The sequence below is a fragment of the Balaenoptera ricei genome, chromosome 19 (genome assembly GCF_028023285.1).
Source record: "Balaenoptera ricei isolate mBalRic1 chromosome 19, mBalRic1.hap2, whole genome shotgun sequence".
NCBI lineage: Eukaryota > Metazoa > Chordata > Mammalia > Artiodactyla > Balaenopteridae > Balaenoptera > Balaenoptera ricei.
The window spans coordinates 9327372-9348229 of NC_082657.1; the positions used below are offsets into that span (position 1 = coordinate 9327372).

Genomic DNA, 20858 nt, shown 5'->3' on the forward strand with positions numbered 1-20858 from the left:
CACACAGTAGGTGCCCAAGAAATATTTTTGAGTGAATGAATGTGTTACCGACCAGGGTTCTTGACCCCTTAATCAATAGAAATTGATCAGAGGCCAGACAAGAAATTCAGGCAAGGCTTTACTGGGGCCCCTGCGGCAGCGGGGCGCGGGGTGGGGGGGGAGCGAGAACACACAACAGGTTCCCTTGCTGGCTCGCTCCCTGGGGCCGGGGGGTTGGGGGGCGAGCTTGTTCCTTATATGGGGTGAGGGTAAGGGTGTGTCCAGGGGTCCGGCTGGAGCGGTGGCTTAGATGGTTTGCCCACCCCTTAGGTGATGTTGTGTGCAGGGGGCATGCGCAGTACCCTGCTTTTGCTCCCGACCCCCTGCTTTTGTTCCCGACCCCCTTGCTTTTGTTCTGGGCTCTTCCAAAGTGGCAGTTGGACTTTTTGGTATCTTTTGCCCAGCATTTGCCCTAACTGCGCATGCGTGCAGTTACTTTTAGTCCCATACAGTTTCCTTGTATTCTGTTGCTGGAGGAGATGTGTGTCCAGGTGCAAGGATGGCAGCACTGCAGCAAAGGGTCCCAGGCCCCAGCCTGTCTCACATGAACCTAATTGTTCATCAGTAGGAATTGACTAAACTGCACAGCTCTGTTCTTATAGTGATGTACTAGGCAGCTATGAAAAAAAAGAAGTGACTGAGAATAGTCACCTTTTATGGAGCACTTCCTATGTACTAGGCATCATTCTAAGTGCTCTCTACGAATTAACTCATGAAATTAACTCACCAAAACATTATGAGACAGGTAATATGATGATCACTCCCATTTTATAGCTGAGGAAATAAAATCACTTGCTCAAGGTCACATGGCCAGAAAGTATTGGAACCTGGATTTGAATCTGAAACAGTCTGACGTGTGTGTGAGCGTGTGCGCATGCGAAGGCCAAAGGGTCTAGGTGCGTATGTTTACTCATCACATATATAAGTACCGCCCCAAATGGCTGTGTCTGGGGAGGGGGACTAGGGACCCCCAGAGATGGCAGAGACATGTACTTTTCACTCTATATCCTTTGGGATTCCTTAGATTTTTAGCAATCGAAAATGTTTATTAAGGGAATTCCTTGGAGGTCCAGTGGTTGAGACTCCACTCTTTCACTGCCAAGGGCGCGGGTTCAATCCCTGGTTGGGGAATTAAGATCCCACAAACCCTGCGGCGGGGCCAAAAAAGAAAAGAAATGTTCATTAAAGTAAGTAAAATTAAATCGAAGGTCCTCAGACCTGGCCACAGACTTAGTGGGTCAGGATCCCTGGGACGTGTTGACCAGGATTTGCAAAGCTTCCCAGGTAACTCTGAGGCCCACGAAGCCCTATTAAATCTCCCCACTTCCCTCTCTCTTCCTCTCCTCCTCACTCCACTCCAGCCACACCTGCCTCCTTACTTTTCATCCAACACACAGGCTTACTGCCACCTCAGGGCCTTTGCACTTGCTGTTCCCAACACCCAAAATGTTCTGCTCCCACCTCCTCTTGGCAATCTCCTACAGCTCAAAGGTCATCATTTTAGAAAGGTCATACTGCCCGCCACCCCTAAACTACTGGTTGGCCTCTACCCTCTTCTGGGCGCTCCAGTCCAGGAATCCTTAACCCTTTCTGTGCCATAGACCCTTTTCAGGATAGTTTTTCAATGCATAGAATTGCGTCCATGGGATTACAAAGGAGACCAATTATAACGAAATAGAACTGTTAAAAGAAAAATCGCAACAACAAAACCTGTGAACTAATGACTTTAATATAAAGTATAAAAATGAACACGTGTAATTTTAACTCACCACGTGTGATTTTATTTCACTCTTGAAGGAACCAGGCAGATGTTTAGGGAAAGAAGGAAGGGAGAAAAAACGAAGGGAAGGGAGAGAGGGAAAGAAGGAAGGAAGAAAGATGCTTGAGGGGCGGGGGACGGTTAAGGTCTCGCTGAGACCTTTTCACAGTTATTGGCTCATTCGGGTTGTTTTTGCTTTTGCAGAGCCGGGTCGTTAGGCTTCGCTGGATTTTCTCCTCCTCCTTCTCACAAGCTCTATCCCAGCCGCCGGGGTCAGCCCTTCACCGGGCCTCCCGCCACTGCGCCCCTCCCTTCTGCACAATTTCTCTCCCCGCCTCCCAGCGTTCTCCATGGCAACGAGGAGATGCACTCTTTCCCGAGGGTCCGCTCTGAGAGGGTGGGCGGAGGCGGAGGGTGGAGCAGGGCAGCCCCTCCTCTCAGCCTCTTATAACTTCCCTCGGCCTGATCCCACAAATCAGCTTCCCTGAGAAGCTGCTTTGTAGAGGTCCGAAGCTAAAAATTTCTACGACACCTCTGGTTGAGGAATGTTGGCTTAAGAATCCAACTCTGAGAAGTCAAGGCTTCCACGTGGGAATGGCCTCGCAGATGAGGCATTGGGTTTTGTAACTGGTAAAAATTGTGTTTGCGGCTGGGTGGGGGGGAGGGTTATCCTAGAAATAAAACCCTCAAGTGTTCAACATTGTTACAAAAGTTGCCAACCCCTGAGCAGTTCCGCTGTGGGTGATTTAGATTACCCAGCTCTCTGGCAGGCGAGATTCTCCAGCCGCCCCAGAAGAAAACGATAATTATAGTTCCCACTTCTATACTTGTTTAAAAGAAATGAAAAATCCAAAAAGAATGGAGGAAGAAAACAAAACATGGCTCAACTCTCTCTACCCAGCTACACTTGGTTGCCACTTTAAAAAAAAATTAATAAAAGTGACACACACACTTAAGAAAATGCTGAAGTTACAGAAAGGTTAAAATGAAAAACAAGTCTCCCTCCCCCAGTCCCAAGCCTCCAGCCTCTCCCCTCAAAGTAACCACAGTTAAATGCCTCTGCACTTTTTTTTCTAAAAAAAAATGCTTGCATGGGTAATTTTAGAATTTAACCCATGAGGATTTTAAACATCATCCTGAATTATTTTCATTACATCATTTACCACTTCCTCGTATTTTCTTATTTATTTATTGTCTCACCCTATTAGAATACTAGCCCCAGGAGAGCAGGGATATTTGTCTGGTTTGTTCGCTGCTGAATTTGCAGAATCTAGAACAGTGCTGATTGGAGCTCAAAATATTTGTTGAATGAGTGAATGAGGGGATTGGGCTAGATCTAGTGCTATAAAACTTGCTTTTTTCACTTAATAGCATGTCTTGAAGTCTTTCTATATCAGTACAAGCAGATCAATGTCAGTTTTCTTTTTTCTCAACAGCTTCCATCTTTGCGTAAGCCCTCAAGCCTGGAATGTAATAATACTGATAATAATTCATTTTTCTTGAGCACCTATTTTACCCCCAACCCTGTGCATTTTCGCTTTTAATCCCACAACCCCTCCTAAACAAGTATTATTCCCATTTTTCAGATGAGAAAAACTGAGGCCAAAGGCAGCCACACAGCTAAGAAGTGGCAGAACTTTGAATCACTCAGGATTCTTAGATTCCAGCCTCCTACTTCTTTTTTTTTTTTAAAGTCTTTATTGAAATTGTTACAATATTGCTTCTGTTTTATGTTTTGGTTCCTTGGTTGCAAGCATGTGGGATCTCAGCTCCCCCACCAAGATCGAATCCACACCCCCTGCATTGGAAGGGGAAAGCTTAACCACTGGACCACCAAGGAAGTCCCACCCCATACTCTTTTTAAATAATGTGGGATCTTAGTTCCCCGACCAGGGGTCGAACCTATGCCCCCTGCAGTGGAAGTGCAGAATCTTAACCACTGGACGGCCAGCGAAGTCCCTCCAGCCCCCATACTCTTAAGCCTCCTTTATTTGCCCTGTTGCCTGTGGTGGTTGGGGGCAGGGAACAAGGTTGGCAGGCAATCCCCGAAGACTTGTCTCCCAGGTGACATTTGTAACTCTGGCACAGTCACCAGATTTGTCCTAAATGTCCCGAAATCAGATCCCTATCTAGAATGAACAGGATATAAATTATCCACACTTTTGAACCAGATATCACTGGGTTAAGTGACAGCACATAGTAGGTCTTCAACACATACAGCAAGAAGCAGCCTTGTGGCCCACACTCCGACCACATAATTGCGTCGCCCTCCCCTCCCACCCTCCCCAATCCCAAATCTGAAGGCTTTTGGTGAGTACGGAAGCAAAGCTGGCAGTTAGAGCAGCCATATATTTAAAGAATCATTCATTCATTCATTTCTTCATGTGGCACATTTCTCTAAAGTAGTGAATCTCAAATCTGGTTGCACATTAGAATCACTGGGAAGAGTTTTAGAAATCCCAGTTTCCTGAGTCCAACCTACTGGATCAGAATGTCTTAGGGTGGGGGTGGGGTACTGCATTTAAAAATCTTCCCGAATGACTCTGACAGAGGTGATGGCTGGTAAGGTTGGACAGAAGTAGGTGAGGAACTGAATGTCCCCAGAGGAACCTGACCAACTGGAAGTACCACAATACCAGCGAAGAGCCAGATCGGAAATTACGGTTTGTCCAATTTTAGCAACATAGTGGAGCCCTTTAAAGGGCGTGGTGGGCTCTCAGTTTGAATAATATCTACCCAAAGATTTCAGGTCCTCATCCCTGGAATTGGAAAATGGTGCTTTATTTGGAAAAAGGGTCTTTGCAGATGTAAGTAAAGATTTGAGATGAGATTGCCATGGATTATCTGGGTGGACCCAAAAACTGCCATCAGGAATGTCCTTATAAGAGAGAAGCAGAGGAAGCAGATGACAGAGACACAGAAAAGAGGTACAGAATCGGAGGAGGCCATGTGAAGATGGCGACAGAGACTGGAGTGATGGGGCCACAAGCCCAGGAACACCTGGAGTCATCGGAAGCTGGAAGAGACAAGGAAGTCTTCTTCCCTAGAGCCTCTGGAGGGAGCTCAGCCTTGCCAACACCTTGATGTTGGACTTCTCTTTGGCAGGACTGAAGAAAACTCCAAATTAAAGCATTCAAGTTTTATTCCTTGACCTTGTCTCTCAAGAATAATTATTCCTGAAGTGAAAGAATTCTTGTGCAGTGTCCTGATCTCCAGGAGTCAGTTTTGGGTGATGGGATCCTTGGAAATGTTTTAAAATGCCCCCTGCCCCAGCCTGCAGAGTTTCTGTCTGCTGCCTGCCCCTCGTCGCCAGCCTCACACCAGGGCGATCCAATGGTTAGACCTCTCTTCTCTCAGGAGTCTATGAAACTTTTGGCATTCACATATCTCACACTGAACTTTCCTGTAAAATCGCCTCCCCCTTACCGAGCACTTGATCTTCAGACAGCATCTTTTTGAGTCTTCATGATCACCCTCAGCAATAGGTACGATTACTATCAACCCATTTCACAGATGAGGAAATTGAGGCACGAAAATGAAGGACTTTACCCAGGCAGCCCACCTCCAGACCGTCCCACTCTTTATTTCATTAAGTCAGTTTTATTGAAAGTATACATATTTATATCTTATACAACGTACCCTTTTAAAATGTCCATTGTGGTAAGTTTTAGAGTCATCATCACCACCATCAAGATATAGAACCCTGGGCTTCCCTGGTGGCGCAATGGTTGAGAGTCTGCCTGCCAATGCAGGGGACGCGGGTTCAAGCCCTGGTTTGGGAAGATCCCACATGCTGCGGAGCAACTAGGCCCGTGAGCCACAACTACTGAGCCTGTGCATCTGGAGCCTGTGCTCCGCAACAGGAGAGGCCACGATAGTGAGAAGCCCGCGCACCGCGATGAAGAGTGGCCCCCACTTGCCACAACTAGAGAAAGCCCTAGCACAGAAACGAAGACCCAACACAACCAAAAATAAATAAATAAATAAGCCTACACCTTTAAAAAAAAAAAAAAAAAAGATATAGAACCCTTCCATCAGCCCCAAAACTCCCCTTGTACCCTTTATGGCAGTCACCTCTGCCTACCCCCAACCACTGATCTGATTTCTGTCCTATAAGTGTTGCTTTTTTTAGAGTTTTATATCAAAAGAATCATACGATGTGTCCTTTTTGTTTGGCTTCTTTCACTCAACATCATGATTTGGGGATTCATCTGTGTTGCTGTATCTGTAGTTCATTCCTTTTAGTTGCTATGTAATCATTTATTGAGTGAATACTCCACAATTTATCCATTCGCTTCTCAGTGGAAATCTGGGTTCTAGCAGCTTTATGACTAAAGCTCCTATGAATATTTCAGAGCCTATGTTTTTCACTGCAAGCTGTATACTCTCTCTGTTGCAAAGAATCTGCAGCATGGGTAGCAATAGCCCCACTTTACAGATAAAGAAACTAAGGCCCAGAGAGGTGAAGTCGGCTCCCTGAAGACACACGGCTAAACAGGTAGCAGAGTCAAGAATTGAACCCAGGCCTGTGTAGCTCCAAATCCTTTGACACTCCTTCCATCGTGTGCCCTGTTGATGCCAGGGAACAGTGGGTACTGTCTTCCAAAGGTCATGACCTTGGTGGATTCACCAGTCTGCCCTTCGGCATCCCATTCTGAAGCAGCCTTTCGTCAGCACACAGAGAACACACAGTCTGCTGTGGGAGCTGGGTACACTTATCAAGTTCAGGAATCTGAGCTCTAAAACCAGACTGATATGTTCTTTGTCAACGCAAAACGCAACTGTCACTGGATCCAGGATCTCAGTGGCCAACACTTAACAGCTTCCCCCTCTCAGCCACTGTGCTAAGTCCTTTATATGTCTGAACAGATTTACTCCTCCCCCAAACCTGGTGAAATAGGTTACTACTAGCCCATTTTACAGATAAGCAACCCAAGGCACAGGGGTTTAAGACGCTTGCCCAGGCTCACGCTCTGGGAAGTGGAGGAGCCCGGACTCGTACCCAGGCCATCCGTCCAGCACTACTCCTCACCTCCAACCTCCATAGATCAGACAGACGCTTCTGCTGCCTTAACTGGCAGGTTGCCTTGTGAGCAAGCTGATTAGAGGAATTTAGTTCCACTATGAACTTACAGAGATAGTTATCCATGTTGTATGTTTATCACTGTATTAACCATGTCTTTTATTTTCTGTACTCTGATGCTTTGACATCTGGGGGCTTGCTGACCCTTGAGGGACTGCCCTTCCCAGGGTTAGGCAATTCCTAGAGAAAGGGAACAATGCTTGTCCTTGAACGTGTTCTTCAAATGCAAACCAACCAACCAATCCAGAGCCCCTGCCGCCAACTACCTTCTTTATTAAGCCCTCACACTCTGGGCCACCATCTAACTGCCCTATTCACTCCAGGGCCAGGTCCCAGACACCTAGGGACAGCCCCTTTACCCCAGAGCCTGCTGAAATTATTCAGACTAGCCAATCCTGAGCCTGCCTTCCCTGCCTCACCCATTCCTTCCCTGAAGAAACCACAATAAAATTCTTGTCCACAGTTCCCCCTCTCCCTCTCCCTCTGCCTCCTGACCAATCCTGGAGCTTCCTCGTGTGGCCCCCCCCATGGTGTGACATGTCCCCTTTTCTTGGGATCTGTGTTAGGGCACAGACTGTAGTCAGAAAGACCTGGGCTTCAATTTCTTTTGAGCTTTCCTGTGTGGCCTTAGGCAAGTCACTTAACCTTTTTGAGCATCGCTTTCTTCAGCCATAGAATGAGAAGACGATCATGATAAAAGTGTAGTTCATAATCACTTAGCTCCTCTTCTGAAATCCAAAAAGCTCTGAAAGCTTTGCACCAAAAACTTTATCCAAAAAATGAAAATAATTGGAAGCAAAATCTAGACTGACATGAGGCTATTTACAGTTTTAATTTATTTCACTTAATGTCAATATTTCTCTACTATTAGAATACTAATGGATATGATCATGGGAGCTGCCCAAATCCCCCTGGGGGTGAATTACACAATATAAGCTATAGTCTCTGTATCACTTTTCTAAAACCCAACACTCTGAATTCTGAACCACATCTGGCCCGAGGGTTTTGAATCGGGGTTGCGGACCTATAGTCCCATACCTCAAGGGATGGGAAGATACAATGAATTAATGAATATGAAGGACTCTTCACAGTGCCTGGAACACAGGATAGCTGTTATTGTTTTTATTCCAGATAAATCGTTTCACTTTTCCCATCAGCCACTGGAAGCCCGTGAGATAGAAGAAAGCTGTGCGTTTTGTGTTCTCTTGGCCATGAGATCTGATAACACCCCTTTTGAAAACAATGCAGCCCTGGAAAACTTCAGGCAACCCATGGAAGTGATTTTCAGAACATTTTTTTTAGCAACCAGATTGTTTTTCCAAATTAAATCTACCACGGATCCCCCAACATATCAAAGAGCATGCAATGATGGCATTAGCATCTATTTATTTTATAAGTTCATATTTGTATGATATAGCACCAACCACAAAGAACAATGAAGAGTTTTAATTGAACCTACGTTTGAAAATGGGGATTTACCAAGGCCACCTGCAGCCTTCCCTCAGCCAGCACATCCAATCTACTTGGAGTTTTCTGTGTGTCAGCCATGTCTTGACCCACACAGATAAGTAGCTTCAAATGGTAACCACTTTATGCAAGTTTGCATTACAATCTCAGGAAACTCTTCAACTGGTCCAGAAAAACTGGAAAGAGAAGTGGTAGGAGATTTGGGTTTTATGGGCAGCCTTGAACAACCACTCACGTTGTGTATACAAACGTGAATGTTGTATGGGAAACACCCCAAACCCACAAGAAGCATAAATGCCATCTCAATACTGCAATACGATGATAAGAAATGTCACAATGTCCTTTGTTGCTATACAATGATTGTGCCTTGATGGGAGAAAAGCATATGCCATAAGTGAATGTGCCTGAGGTTTTGTGTAGCCTTTATTTAAGCTCAGACTCTCAGGAAACAGAAACAAAATAGTACAATATTCTGTCAGTGAGTATGCCCAGGTTGGAAATTTGCAAGGAATACAAAGATCAGTAGAGAGCTACAAACTTCTAGACCATGGGTGCATTTGCAAGAAGTTCACATACATGTGTGGGGATGGCAGGAAAAGCTTTATCCCTACCATTGCACAAGACAAATGCTGTCAAGGCTGATGGTAGAAAGCCAGCTTGGGGAATGGACAGAAATCAGAGTCTTCAAGGTCTTAGGTCATGTCAAAGCAAGTAAACTCTAAAAATTCCTCTGTCTTGACACCTGCTGCGAATGCAAGGACCTAACGGGAGTCTCTAACTGCCTGAGGGTGGGGGGCCTGCCTGCATCCTGGCTGCCAAGGTCGGGTGCAGGGAAAGAACTTCCACCTTTTGGCTCTGCGAGCGGGGCAAAATGGGGCAGCCTTGCAGAAATAAGAAAGGGGTTTGGATGCTGGAATTCACAAACATGACTGATGCCCACCATCGTAATACACTGGGGAGTCTCCACCACTACAGTTTGGTAGGTAAGAATCTTGAGCCTGTCTCTCTGTGTGTAAATTGCATTTTTAAAAAGAAGCTCAGGGCTTCCCTGGTGGCACAGTGGTTAAGAATCTGCCTGCCAATGCAGGGGACACGGCTTCAAGCCTTGGTCCGGAAGATCCCACGTGCCGTGGAGCAACTAAGCCCGTGCGCCACAACTACTGAGCCTGCGAGCCACGAATCTGAGGCCCGTGCACCTGGAGCCCAGGCTCCGCAACGAGAAGCCACTGAAATGAGAAGCCCGCGCACCGCAACAAAGAGAAACCTCCGCTCGTCGCAACTAGACAAAGCCCATGCACAGCAACAAAGACCCAATGCAGCCATAAATAAATAAATAATTTTTAAAAATAAATAAATAAGAAAGAAGTTCAGCTCAAATCTTTGCAAATCCCTGAACTAATGGAAGTTTGCAAACTCACTGGTCAGACATCCTGAGCAGGTGTTCTGTCTACCCACAGACACTTGGATTTTACTTGATTGTTTTTTTGTTGTGGTTTTTCCTCACCATTCTGGGGGACTCAGCTTATAGATTTGGGGGCTATATGTTAAGTGTTGTAAATTGATCATTGTTGAAGGTGACCTCTTAATTATTACCTCCTTTTGACCATTCCCTGGAAGTCTTGCCTTTTGTTCTTTAGAGAGTTGAGCACAAGTTAGAGCTTCTGGGATTTAATTTGGGAAGACTCATACCCTCACCCCAGGCACCAATCAGAGCAGAAATGTCCCATGTCTGACCACTCCTGTAAGGGAGACCCAGCATGTAGAGAACAGTGACAGCTTTTTTCAGAGTCACACACAGAGCAGTGAGGTCCTCAGACGTGGCGAGGAGACAGCTCACTTTCTCAGTCATGGTTTCTGCTTGCCTCGTGCAAAAGAGTAGCCCACGCCGGACAAGTTTATGCCAGAGGCACATTCGAGGTACATCCTTATAAAAGACAAAAACAGGTCTAAACTTTGCGATGACAGGATTTCCAGCAGAGCCCAAGGCTGGAGGGGTCTGGGCCTCATCCCCGCAATACACACACAGCAAGAGGGTTTGTCCCCAACATCAGGCCGCCGGGCATGGCGAAGGGGATAGTGGCCTTTCTCCCGAGCACAGAACAGATCTCCCTGACATGTTCTTCCTGCGTGGCTGTTCCTCAACTCTGGTAAGAGACCTTCTGCAAAACTTTGAAATTCCGAACCCTATTTCTCCTCTTCCACTTCCCGCAAACACGTGTTTACGCAGTCGCCGCAAGCGGCCCGCGGTCTCCATGGCAACAATCTGACTCGCTGCTCGGCTCCGACTGCGACTGCGCAGCTGGTCCCGCGGCGTTTCCGGGTTGTTAGACTTTGTATGCGGATCTTTGAAACGCTTCCTCATTCAGAAGTTACCCTCACCCACTCAAATAATACCCACAAGCATACTCAGGTGTCACTCCCACACTCTTAAGTGTTGCGCACAGCTACTCAAATATTACCCACTTGAGCTTATATACTCAAGTGGTGTGATGCTACCCACATATCAGATGGTACCCACGCTCACTCATATGTATTGAAGTATTCAAAAAATAACTGAGATGTTACCCGCACCTACTCAAATATTTAATATGAGTGCCGCGAGGGCAAGGTTTGGGTCCGTTTTGTTCTCTGCTGTATTCCCAGTGCCTGGAATAGTGTCTGGTACACTGCAGGTGCCCAGGAAATATTTGTTGAATGAATGAATGATCCATACTCAACCACATATTATCCACTCTGCTCAAATGGTACCTACTCGCACTCAGATGTACCCAAGTAACTCAAAAGCTACCCACTCACTGTGAGTGCCGTGAAGGCAGAAAGTTGCGTCGGATTTGCTCCGTTCTGTATCCCCAGCTCCTAGAACAGTGCCTGGGACATAGTAGGTGTGCAATGCACATCTGTAGAATGAATGAGTGAATGGATGAGTGACTCACACTCAACTAAGTCTTAACCACACCCACTCAGATGTCACCCGCAAGTTAACTCAGATAAAAATACCCACCTTCGCTCACACTAGTCAGATGTTACCCATTCTCACTGAAAAGTTACCCACTCCCTTGACTGGGTAACTCATCCTCACTCGCATTATTCACATTCACTCTCATCCCCCGAACTTACTCAGAGGGCACCCACCTTTCCAAGTCGCCACCCACACCCACTCAGCTGACGCCCACCCTCATTCAGCCGCGCCCAGGCCCACCCCAAGTCACCTCACAGCTTCTTGTCAGATGCATGGTGTCGTCGACGGTTTTTCTTGTGCTTCCGCTTGCCTTTCTTGCCATCTCCCTCCTTGCTCTCCTTCGTGGAATCCAGAGGTGGCACCCCGTCCACCGCAGCAGTGGCCCCAGGCCCCTGTTTCTCCCCTGGCACGGGCTCATAGCAGTTTCTGGCAGGAAGCTCTCTGGGGCCCGTCACTGTCGGGCACAGTTCCTGCCTTAGGACCTGGGCCACATCTTCCGCCGTCCTGCCCTGGCTCTGCAGGAAGAGGTTCAGCTTGGTCAGGAATTCAATATCCTGCTTCTGGGGCATGTAGACCACTCTCCACATGCCGCCCTTGCCCTTGATCTCCCTGGGGATCACGGCATAATTGATGTCCTCTGCCAGCCTAATGATGGCGGCCTTGGATCTCTCTTCTTCCACAAAGGCCTTCCCAGCCACTTCGAACTTACCCAGAGGTTTTAGGGAGGCCTGTATGATCTCTTCAAATTCCTCATGGTTGCAGTTTTCCGGGATACCCAGGATCATCAGAGACTTGTAACTGTCCACCTCAAGAGCCTTTGCACCCATGCTCCAACAATGCAATGTCCTTGACGCCGAAAAGCATCTTGCCCAGCTCTCTGAGGCCGCAGTATGCCCGACGGTGCACACCTGAGCTGCCTCGGGAATCCAAAAAGTTATCCAGGATGTCACGACCCCTTCCCAAGGCAAAGAGAGACGCCTCACGGGGCCTAGTTTGTCCACCTCAGCCAAAGATGCCCCAGGCCCTGCCCACAGGGCTGCACAGTGTCCAGCCTTCTGTAACCTTCCTCCCAGGGGGCTCTTGGGAATTCCTAGGGACTTACAGAGTGTGAAGCAGGGGTGGGTGTCTGACGGCTAGCTGGTGGATCCTGAGTCCTAGGCAAGGCCGCACCAGAGAGAGTATGAAGATGCTGGTCCCTCTTTCTGGCGGTGGTCCTCAAAGGTCTCACAGGCCCTGTCAGTCTCAGCAGATCTTGGACGGCTGATCGCCCTGGGGCTGCTGCCACCGGGGTGTCCTGCGAGGGTGCCCGGCAGGCAGGGTGGCTCGTTCCTTGCCGCTGGCCCAGAGGCTACCCTCACTGCCCTGTGGCCTGGCTAAGACAAGGATGTGGCCGCTGCACTTGCTCCCACAATGACATCACCGCCTCCTTCTGCTTTGCAGCTCAGCGGTCTCCATGGCAACCGCTAGAGCATTGCCTGTGCCATTGGCCCGGCCCGGCCTCATTTAAATCAGAGTCTGAGGGGAGTCATTCAGGGGTGAGGGGTCAGCCACCCGCCTTCAGAAGTACCCTCACTTCTCCCTTGAGAAAATGGCTGATTCTAGGGGTGGGGGGACAGGGAAGGTACAAGATGAGCCTGGAACATTTTTGGGGTCAGAAAGTAAGGAAATGCTCAAAGAATGATGAGAACAGGTGGAAGGGCATAGAGCCAGCTTGAAGGGCTCCCACTGGCCAAATCTGGGACATTTCGAGCATCAACATTAAAAATGAGCGCAACAGATCATAACCCCTTAAATAAAACAAGAATCCATGAATCTATGAGGATATAAGTAAACAGACAAATGGAAAATTTGGTGGAGGAATGTGGGCTATTATGTTGTCTCATATAAAATGTATGAATCAAAGGGAACAAAAGTATCTTTACTGTGGAATGTCCTTGTTTGTAGGACACACCCACTACAATATTCAGGGATGATGGGGAACCAGATTTGCAATTTACTCTCAAAACCGTTGGTGGGGGGGAAGTTCTTTATACCATACATGCAACTTTCCTATAAGTTTGTGACTGTTTCAAATACATTTTTTAAAAGGAAAAAGAAATGTCCTGCACACGTGTTCACCTTCACAATGGCCATTTCTCCTCTTACCACCCCAGTAATAAAAGCCATAAGTTTGAATCAGACTGACACCCTCCAAACTCCCAGCTCCAGGGATGGGCACTGAAGGGTTTGAACTAATCAGCATAATCCCACCCCCTTGCCACAGTGATTGGTTCAGAAGTGGTCACCCAGGTAACCCAGGCCTAAGCCAATCAGTGCATTCTATCTCCCTGGTCATGGAGATTGGTTAAGGGCTGGATACATGGACTCAGTCCAATTAGAAAGACGCTCAGGAGTTTTGTGACTAGTTGTGAGGAAGAATACCCTCTCTTTCCCCCTAGATGGGAAAGAATAAATATGGGAGCTGCAGGAAGCCATCTGGAAGCCACAAGAGAAGGCATCTTGAGGATGAATTCTACATCCAGAGGAAGGCAGAGCTGAGAGAATCACAGAGACCTCTCAGGGCAACCCCCTTCATGCTGTGGTTCAGTGATGCAGGCTGCTTTTTTATTTCCAAGTCATCGTGTGCTCCCGTGACTACCACAGCAAGGGAATAGAGAGCAGAGCGACTCATGCACCAGCGTTTGAATACTTCCGCCAGGAAGCTACATGTGACTTTTGCTCATATTTCATTGGCCAAAGCAAGTCACATGACCACACCTAACTTCCGGGAGGTGGGGAAGTACAGTCACCCATGCACCTAGAAGTGCAGGGGAATTGGAAATAACAGTGTACACAGTCATGCCTGCCACAAGCTCTCATAATGTGCCCGGCACCATGCTAAACTCTACACACGCATTTCATTTTACAACCACCCTATGAAGGGGTATTACTAATGTCCCCAATTTTATAGGCAAGAAAACTGGGGATCAGAGAGGTTAATTCAGTTACCTAAGGCCACATAGCTAATGAATGACAAAGCTAGACTTCCTTCCTCGGGCACCCTGATGCCTGGGCCTAAACATTTAACCTCATATAACACTATGCTGTTCCCTGAGAAGAAAGTGCTCTATTGTGTCACCTGGCTTGGTTCCTGTTCCATCATACAGTTGCTGTGTGACCTTGGGTAGGCTGCTCTCCCCCTCTGGGCTGTGTGGCAATTTAGTTCTGTCTAACTGAGCTAAGTTGGGTCTATGTATCCTAGAACACCTTTCCCCTGGTGGCTCTGGGTTAACGTTGTCTAAAAGGAAATTTGCATGAGATTTAGATAACAGAAGTGACGCAATAGCTATTATGGTGGGAAGGTCTGCACAGGACCCAGGGGCCACAATGGGGCTCACGCCTCTTGTCACTGATCTGCTGGCTCACCTCGTGGGCTTGGGGCAGCATCGGACCTCAGCTCCACCTGCTCCCACCAGCTTTCCTTTTCCAGCTTCTGTGAATTTGGGGCCAGGAGCCTGAGCAACTCAGCAGGGGAAAGGCACCAGCTTCTCCAGCAGGTCACACATGGAGTTGAAGTTGGTAAGAGACGCTTGAGGCTTCCAGTTTATTCTCATGGGTTCCAGGTTCTAGTTTCCCAACCACGCAGCCAACTGACCTACAGGGACTTAAAACCCAATACTAGTTACAGAGGCACCGACCTTACATATACTTTTCCTCCAGCAACCCTCTGGCTCCCTAGTTATTAACATTTTTCAATGTTCCCACCACCCCTTCCTTGGTCTTCACCTCCCCCAGCTTTGTCTACAATTGCTTAAGATTCTATCCCATAATAAGTTCCTTACCCCGTGTCCTCATAGTGGACCTGCTTCTCTCTCTCTCTCTCTCTTTTTTTTTTTTGGTCGCATGGCTTGTGGGATCTTAGTTCCCTGACCAGAGATCAAACCCGGGCCCTCAGCAGTGAAAGCGTGGAGTCGTATCTGCTGGACTACCAAGGAAGTCCTGTGGACCTGCTTCTTTATTGAGTACTAACTGGTCATAACCAACCAGGACTCTTCCTTTATAAAACGACAGGACTAACACATTACTTTTCAAGTTTACCAGCAGAGAGAAGAAAATTGTCCCTTCTCATCTAGGGGTTTTAGGAACCACCTCTTTGATACAGACTTCTTTGAAGTCTTATTTTGGCATTAAAAATTCATATCCCACTCCATAACATAGTGTTATCCATTTTAATACAAAGGTGAGTTTTTCCTTCAAAAGTTGAAGTGAAATTGGCCATCATAAATATTTGCCATGGGGAATGTAACTTGGTGCAGCTGCTATGAAAAACAGTGTGGAGGTTCCTCAGAAAATGAAAAACAGATCAACCGTATGATCCAACATTTCCACTTCTGGGTATTTATACGAAGGAAAGGAAAACACTAAAAGATATCTGCACACCCATGTTCACAGAAGCACTATATATAATAGCCAAGGTATGGAAACAACCTAAGTGCCCATCAATGAATGAATGGATAAAGAAAATGTCACACACACACACACAGGAATACTGTTCAGCCACTAAAAAGAAGGAAACCCTGCTATTTATGACAACATGGATGGACCTTGAGGATATAATGCTAAGTGAAATAAGTCAGATACAGAAAGACAAATACCGTATCATCTCAAATATATGTGGAATCTTTAAAAAAAACCCAGAAACCCAAACTCATATATACAGCAAACAGATTGGTGGTGGCCAGAGACAGGGGGTCAAGCGTGGAAAAAAATGGGTGAAGGTGGTCAAAAGGTACAAACTTTGAGTAATAAAATAAATAATAGGGATGTAATGTACAACATGAGGAATTTAGCTAACACTGCTGCACAAGATATGGGAAAGTTGTTAAAAGAATACCAAGAGGGGCTTCCCTGGTGGCGCAGTGGTTAAGAATCTGCCTGCCAATGCAGGGGACACGGGTTTGAGCCCTGGTCCGGGAAGATCCCACATGCTGCAGAGCAACTAAGCCCCTGCGTGCCACAACTACTGAAGCCCGCGCGCCTAGAGCCTGTGCTCCGCAACAAAAGAAGCCACCGCAATGAGAAGCCCGTGCACCACAGCAAAGAGTAGCCCCCGCTCACCTCAACTAGAGAAAGCCCACACCCAGCAATAAAAACCCAACGCAGCCTAAATAAATAAATAAATTAAAAAAAAAAAGAATACCAAGAGTTCTTGGCAATGATGATTTTTAAACGTATTGTTCACCTGATAAATAAATATGAGAGTGTAAAAAAGAAAAAAAAAGAGTACTAAGGGTTCTCAACACAAGGAGAAAAAATTTTTCCTTTCCTTCTTTCTTTTCTTTTTATTGTATCTCTGTGAGAAGGTGGATATTGGCTGAACTTACTGTGGTAATCATTTCACAATATAGGTAAATCAAACCATGATGCCATATGCCTTAAACTTATACAGTGATGTATGTCAATTATTTTCCAATAAAACTAGGGAAAGAAGACTTGTAATAGAGATGTTTCTAACCCGCTTCTTGCAAAAAAAAAATTGCCATGGATTTATGAATCCTCGGGCCACCATTGCATATCCCTGGGTTTATGCACATTCCATATTGAGAGGCAGGCGACAGAATGGTGCATTTATTGGATCCACCAAGATTGCTTGAGAAGTTTCCTTGTTCCAGGCTCTGCGTGACATGTTAGGCATACTTGAGTGAATGAAATAAGCTCTACTTTTAGGAGCTTAGAGTCCAGTGGTTATGACAGGCCAGGCCAGCCTGTTTACAGCCAGGGAGAAAAGCCCTATAATTATCACGAAAATGTGTTCTTATCCTTGGTGCGGGGCATAGAATACAGAGTATACTAATTGGGACATGTCTTGCTGAAGTTTAAAGAGAAAACTACATAAAGTGCTTTGGGGACCCTGAGCAACTGATCCTGTCTGGTCTTATCCGGGAGGGCTTCCTGGAGGAGGTGACACTGGACGGGATCTTGAAGGATGCATATAATAACCACAACAATAATACTATTTTTAAAAGGAGTCATCACTATCACTTACATAGGGCATGCTGTGTGCCAGACAACATTCTAAGCCCTGCATCTGTACTAAGTCATTTAACTTTTTTAAACCATTTTTTTAAAAATTGAAGTATAGTTGATTTACAATGTTGTGTTAGGTGTACAGCAAAGCAATTCGATTATATACATATACATATATATATATACACATATGTATTCTTTTTCTATATATATATATTCTTTTTCAGTAAGTCATTTAATTTTTACCACAGTTTATGAGTTATATATTGTTTTACTGATTTAGTTGCTCATTTATTCAACAAGTATTTATTGAGCAGCTCCTGTATTTTACAGTCAGGGGAAAGATCAGAGAGGGTAAATCACTTACCTAGGGCCACACAGCTAGTTAATTTTTTCTCTAAATTTTCTGTTCATATCTTTACTCTTTTTTAAAAAATTTGAGGTTTTTTTTTTTTTTTTTTTTTTTTTTTTTTTTTTTTTTGCTGAGGAGTAGGAAAGCTTTACAAATAAAGGAAATTAGTATATCATCTGCACCAGGTATGAGTTGGATTCTAGGCAGTGGGGATAGAGCAGTGAATAAGACAGACAAAATTCCCTGCCCTTTGAGAGCTGGTACTCTGTTGGGCAGATAGAGCAGAGACAAAATAAATAAGAAAGATATAGAATACGTTACAGGGTGATAATGAGTGGTTTTGGGAAAAAATAAAGCAGGAAAGAGGGATAAAGAGAAAAAGTGTGTGCGAGTGTAACACACATGTATGGGGGGGTTGTAATTTTTACAGTGTGCTGAGGTGACGTTTGAGCCAAGACCTGAAGGAGATGAAGGAGTGACCATGTGAATATTTGAGAGAATAGTGTTCCAAGCAGAAAGAGCAGCCAGTGCAAAGGCCCTGAGGCTGGAGCCTGCCTGGTGTGTTTGCGAAATAGCAAAGACACCAGTGTGACTTGGGCAGAGGGAACAAGGGAGAGTTAAGGAGAAAATTGGAGAAAAAAGCAGGTGGCAGGAGAGGGGAGGTGATGGCAGGACTTTGAGGATGGGGACTTGGGACTTTTTCTCTGGCTGGCAGCTAGGGAAGGGGAATAGAGGAAATGGTGTGTCTTGAGCATTTGTGGGGCTGGGCCATGAGTACACATGTTGGCCCATTTACTAAATAGATAAATGTATATTTTTACAGTTCCCTCTTTTTTGGCTTTTAAAAAATTTGTGGTAAAATATACATAACACAACATTTACTACTTTAACCATTTAAAAAGATACAATTCAGCGACATTAACTACATTCACAACGTTATGTACCCATCACAACTATTTCCAGAACTTTCTCATCATCCCAAACAAACTATACCTGTTGAACAAAAACTCCCCATTCTCTCCCTCCCCTAGCTCCTGGTAACCTTTATTCTACTTTCTGATTCTATGCATTTGTCTCCTCATATAAGGGGAGTCACACGGTATTTGTCTGGCTTTTGTGTCTGGCTTTTTTCGTTTAGGATAATGTTTTCAAGGTTCATCCATGTTGTAGCATGTGTCAGTGCTGTATTCCTTTTTATGACTGAGTAATATTCCAGGTATGGATATACCACATTTTGTTTGTCCATTCATCTGTTGATGGACACTTGGGTTGTTCTAACGTTTTGACTACTGTTAATAATGTTGGTATGAACATTGGTGTACATTGACTCTTTGAGTCTCTGCTTTCAGTTATCTTGGGTATATACCTAAGAGTGGAATTGTTGGATCATATGGCAATTCTGCATTTAATTTTTCTGAGAAACCACCATATTGTTTTCCACAGCTGCTGCACCATTTTACATTCCCACCAGCAGTGCACAAGGGTTCCAGTTTCTCCACATCCTTGCCAACAGTGTCATGTTGTTTTTCTTTTTTAAATAATAACCATCCTCGTGGATATTAAGTGGTATTTCATTGTGGTTTTGATTTGCATTTCCCTAATGACTAATGATGTTCAGCATCTTTTTATATGCTTGTTGCCATTTGTATATCTTCTTTGGAGAAACGTCTATTCAAGTCCTTTCCCCGTTTTGAATTGCTTTGTGTTGTTTTTGCTGTTAAGTTGTATATAGTTAACTATTTAAATGTTATAAATCAAATTGATAAGCTGTTAAATAAAATATGTTGTAGCCTCCTACCTTGATCCATGTACCTTCATACAGTCCTGGATCCATCCACTGATGGATGGATGAATGGATAAACGAAGTGTGGTATAGCCATACAATGGAATATATTCAGCCACAGAAAGGAATGAAATTCTGATACGTGCTACAACATCGATGAGCCTTGAGAACATTATGTTAAGTCAAAGAAGTCAGACACAAAACACCACATACTGTATGACTTCACTTATATAAAATCTCCCAAATAGGTAAAGCCGTAGGGATATAAAATTGATTCGTGGTTGCCAGGTATTGAGGGAGGGGGGAATGGGGAGTGACTGCTTAATGAGTATTGGATTTCCTTTGGGGGTGATGAAAATTCTTGGACTAGATAGAGGTGATGGTCGCACAACATTGTGAAGGTACTAAATGCCACTTGTGTACACTTTAAAATGGTTAATTTTATATTACATGAATTGCACCTCAATGAAAAAATTTTAGTGACTCTATTTTTGGCTCAGATGTTTAGAGTGATGGTGGGTCTATTCACCATGATGGGGAAACTTTAGGGAGAAATGAGCTGGGAGATCAGGAATTCCTTTTGGGGAGGTCTTAAATGTGATACGCCTATCAGACATCAAAACAGAGTTACACATACGAGCCTGGAGTTCAGGGGAGAGACGGGGTGGAGATATAAATATAGAAGTCATTGGCACATGGAGGTATTTTAAGCTGAGGGGCAGGATGAGATCATCTAGAGAGAGGGTGTGGAGAAAGGAGAGAAAATGGCCCTGGGGTGGATCAATGTCAGGCAGAAGAGGAGGAATCAAGATAAGGGATTGCGGGGCTTCCCTGGTGGCGCAGTGGTTGAGAATCTGCCTGCCAATGCAGGGAACACGGGTTCGAGCCCTGGTCTGGGAAGATCCTACATGCCGCGGAGCAACTAAGCCCGTGAGCCACAACTACTGAGCCTGCGCGTCTGGAGCCTGTGCTCCGCAACGGGAGAGGCCGCGACAGTGAGAGGCCCGCGCACCGCGATGAAGAGTGGCCCCCGCTCGCCGCAACTAGAGAAAGCCCTAGCACAGCAACGAAGACCCAACACAGCCAAAAATAAATAAATAAATAATTTTAAAAAAAGAAAGAAAAGAAAAGGGATTGCGCAGGAGGGGAGGGGGCAGAAGAACCCCAAGAATGTGTGCTTGAAGAGCAAAGAAGAATAGCAAAATATTGGAATTGGCCCAAGTATCCGTTTATAGAGGGCTGTTTAGCAAATCATGGTGCATCCATATAATGCACATGTAAAAGAAAAGCAGGAGGGAGTTCTCTCTGTGTAAGTATCAAAAGATTCCCTTTCTAGGAAACTGAAATCCTCAAGAGGTATTGCTTACAAAACGAAGGGAGGTGTGTGTGTGTGTGTGTGTGTGTGTGTGT

The 20858-nt window shown here is 45.5% G+C and overlaps 1 protein-coding gene across 1 annotated transcript; it reads right to left on the minus strand.

Moving 5' to 3' along the window:
* Positions 1 to 11558: 11558 nt before the first annotated feature.
* On the minus strand, positions 11559 to 12171 carry PNMA8C (PNMA family member 8C). The gene is given in 2 exon segments (XM_059904196.1): positions 11559 to 12125; positions 12127 to 12171. Coding segments are annotated over 2 exon segments (612 nt in total).
* Positions 12172 to 20858: the final 8687 nt, after the last annotated feature.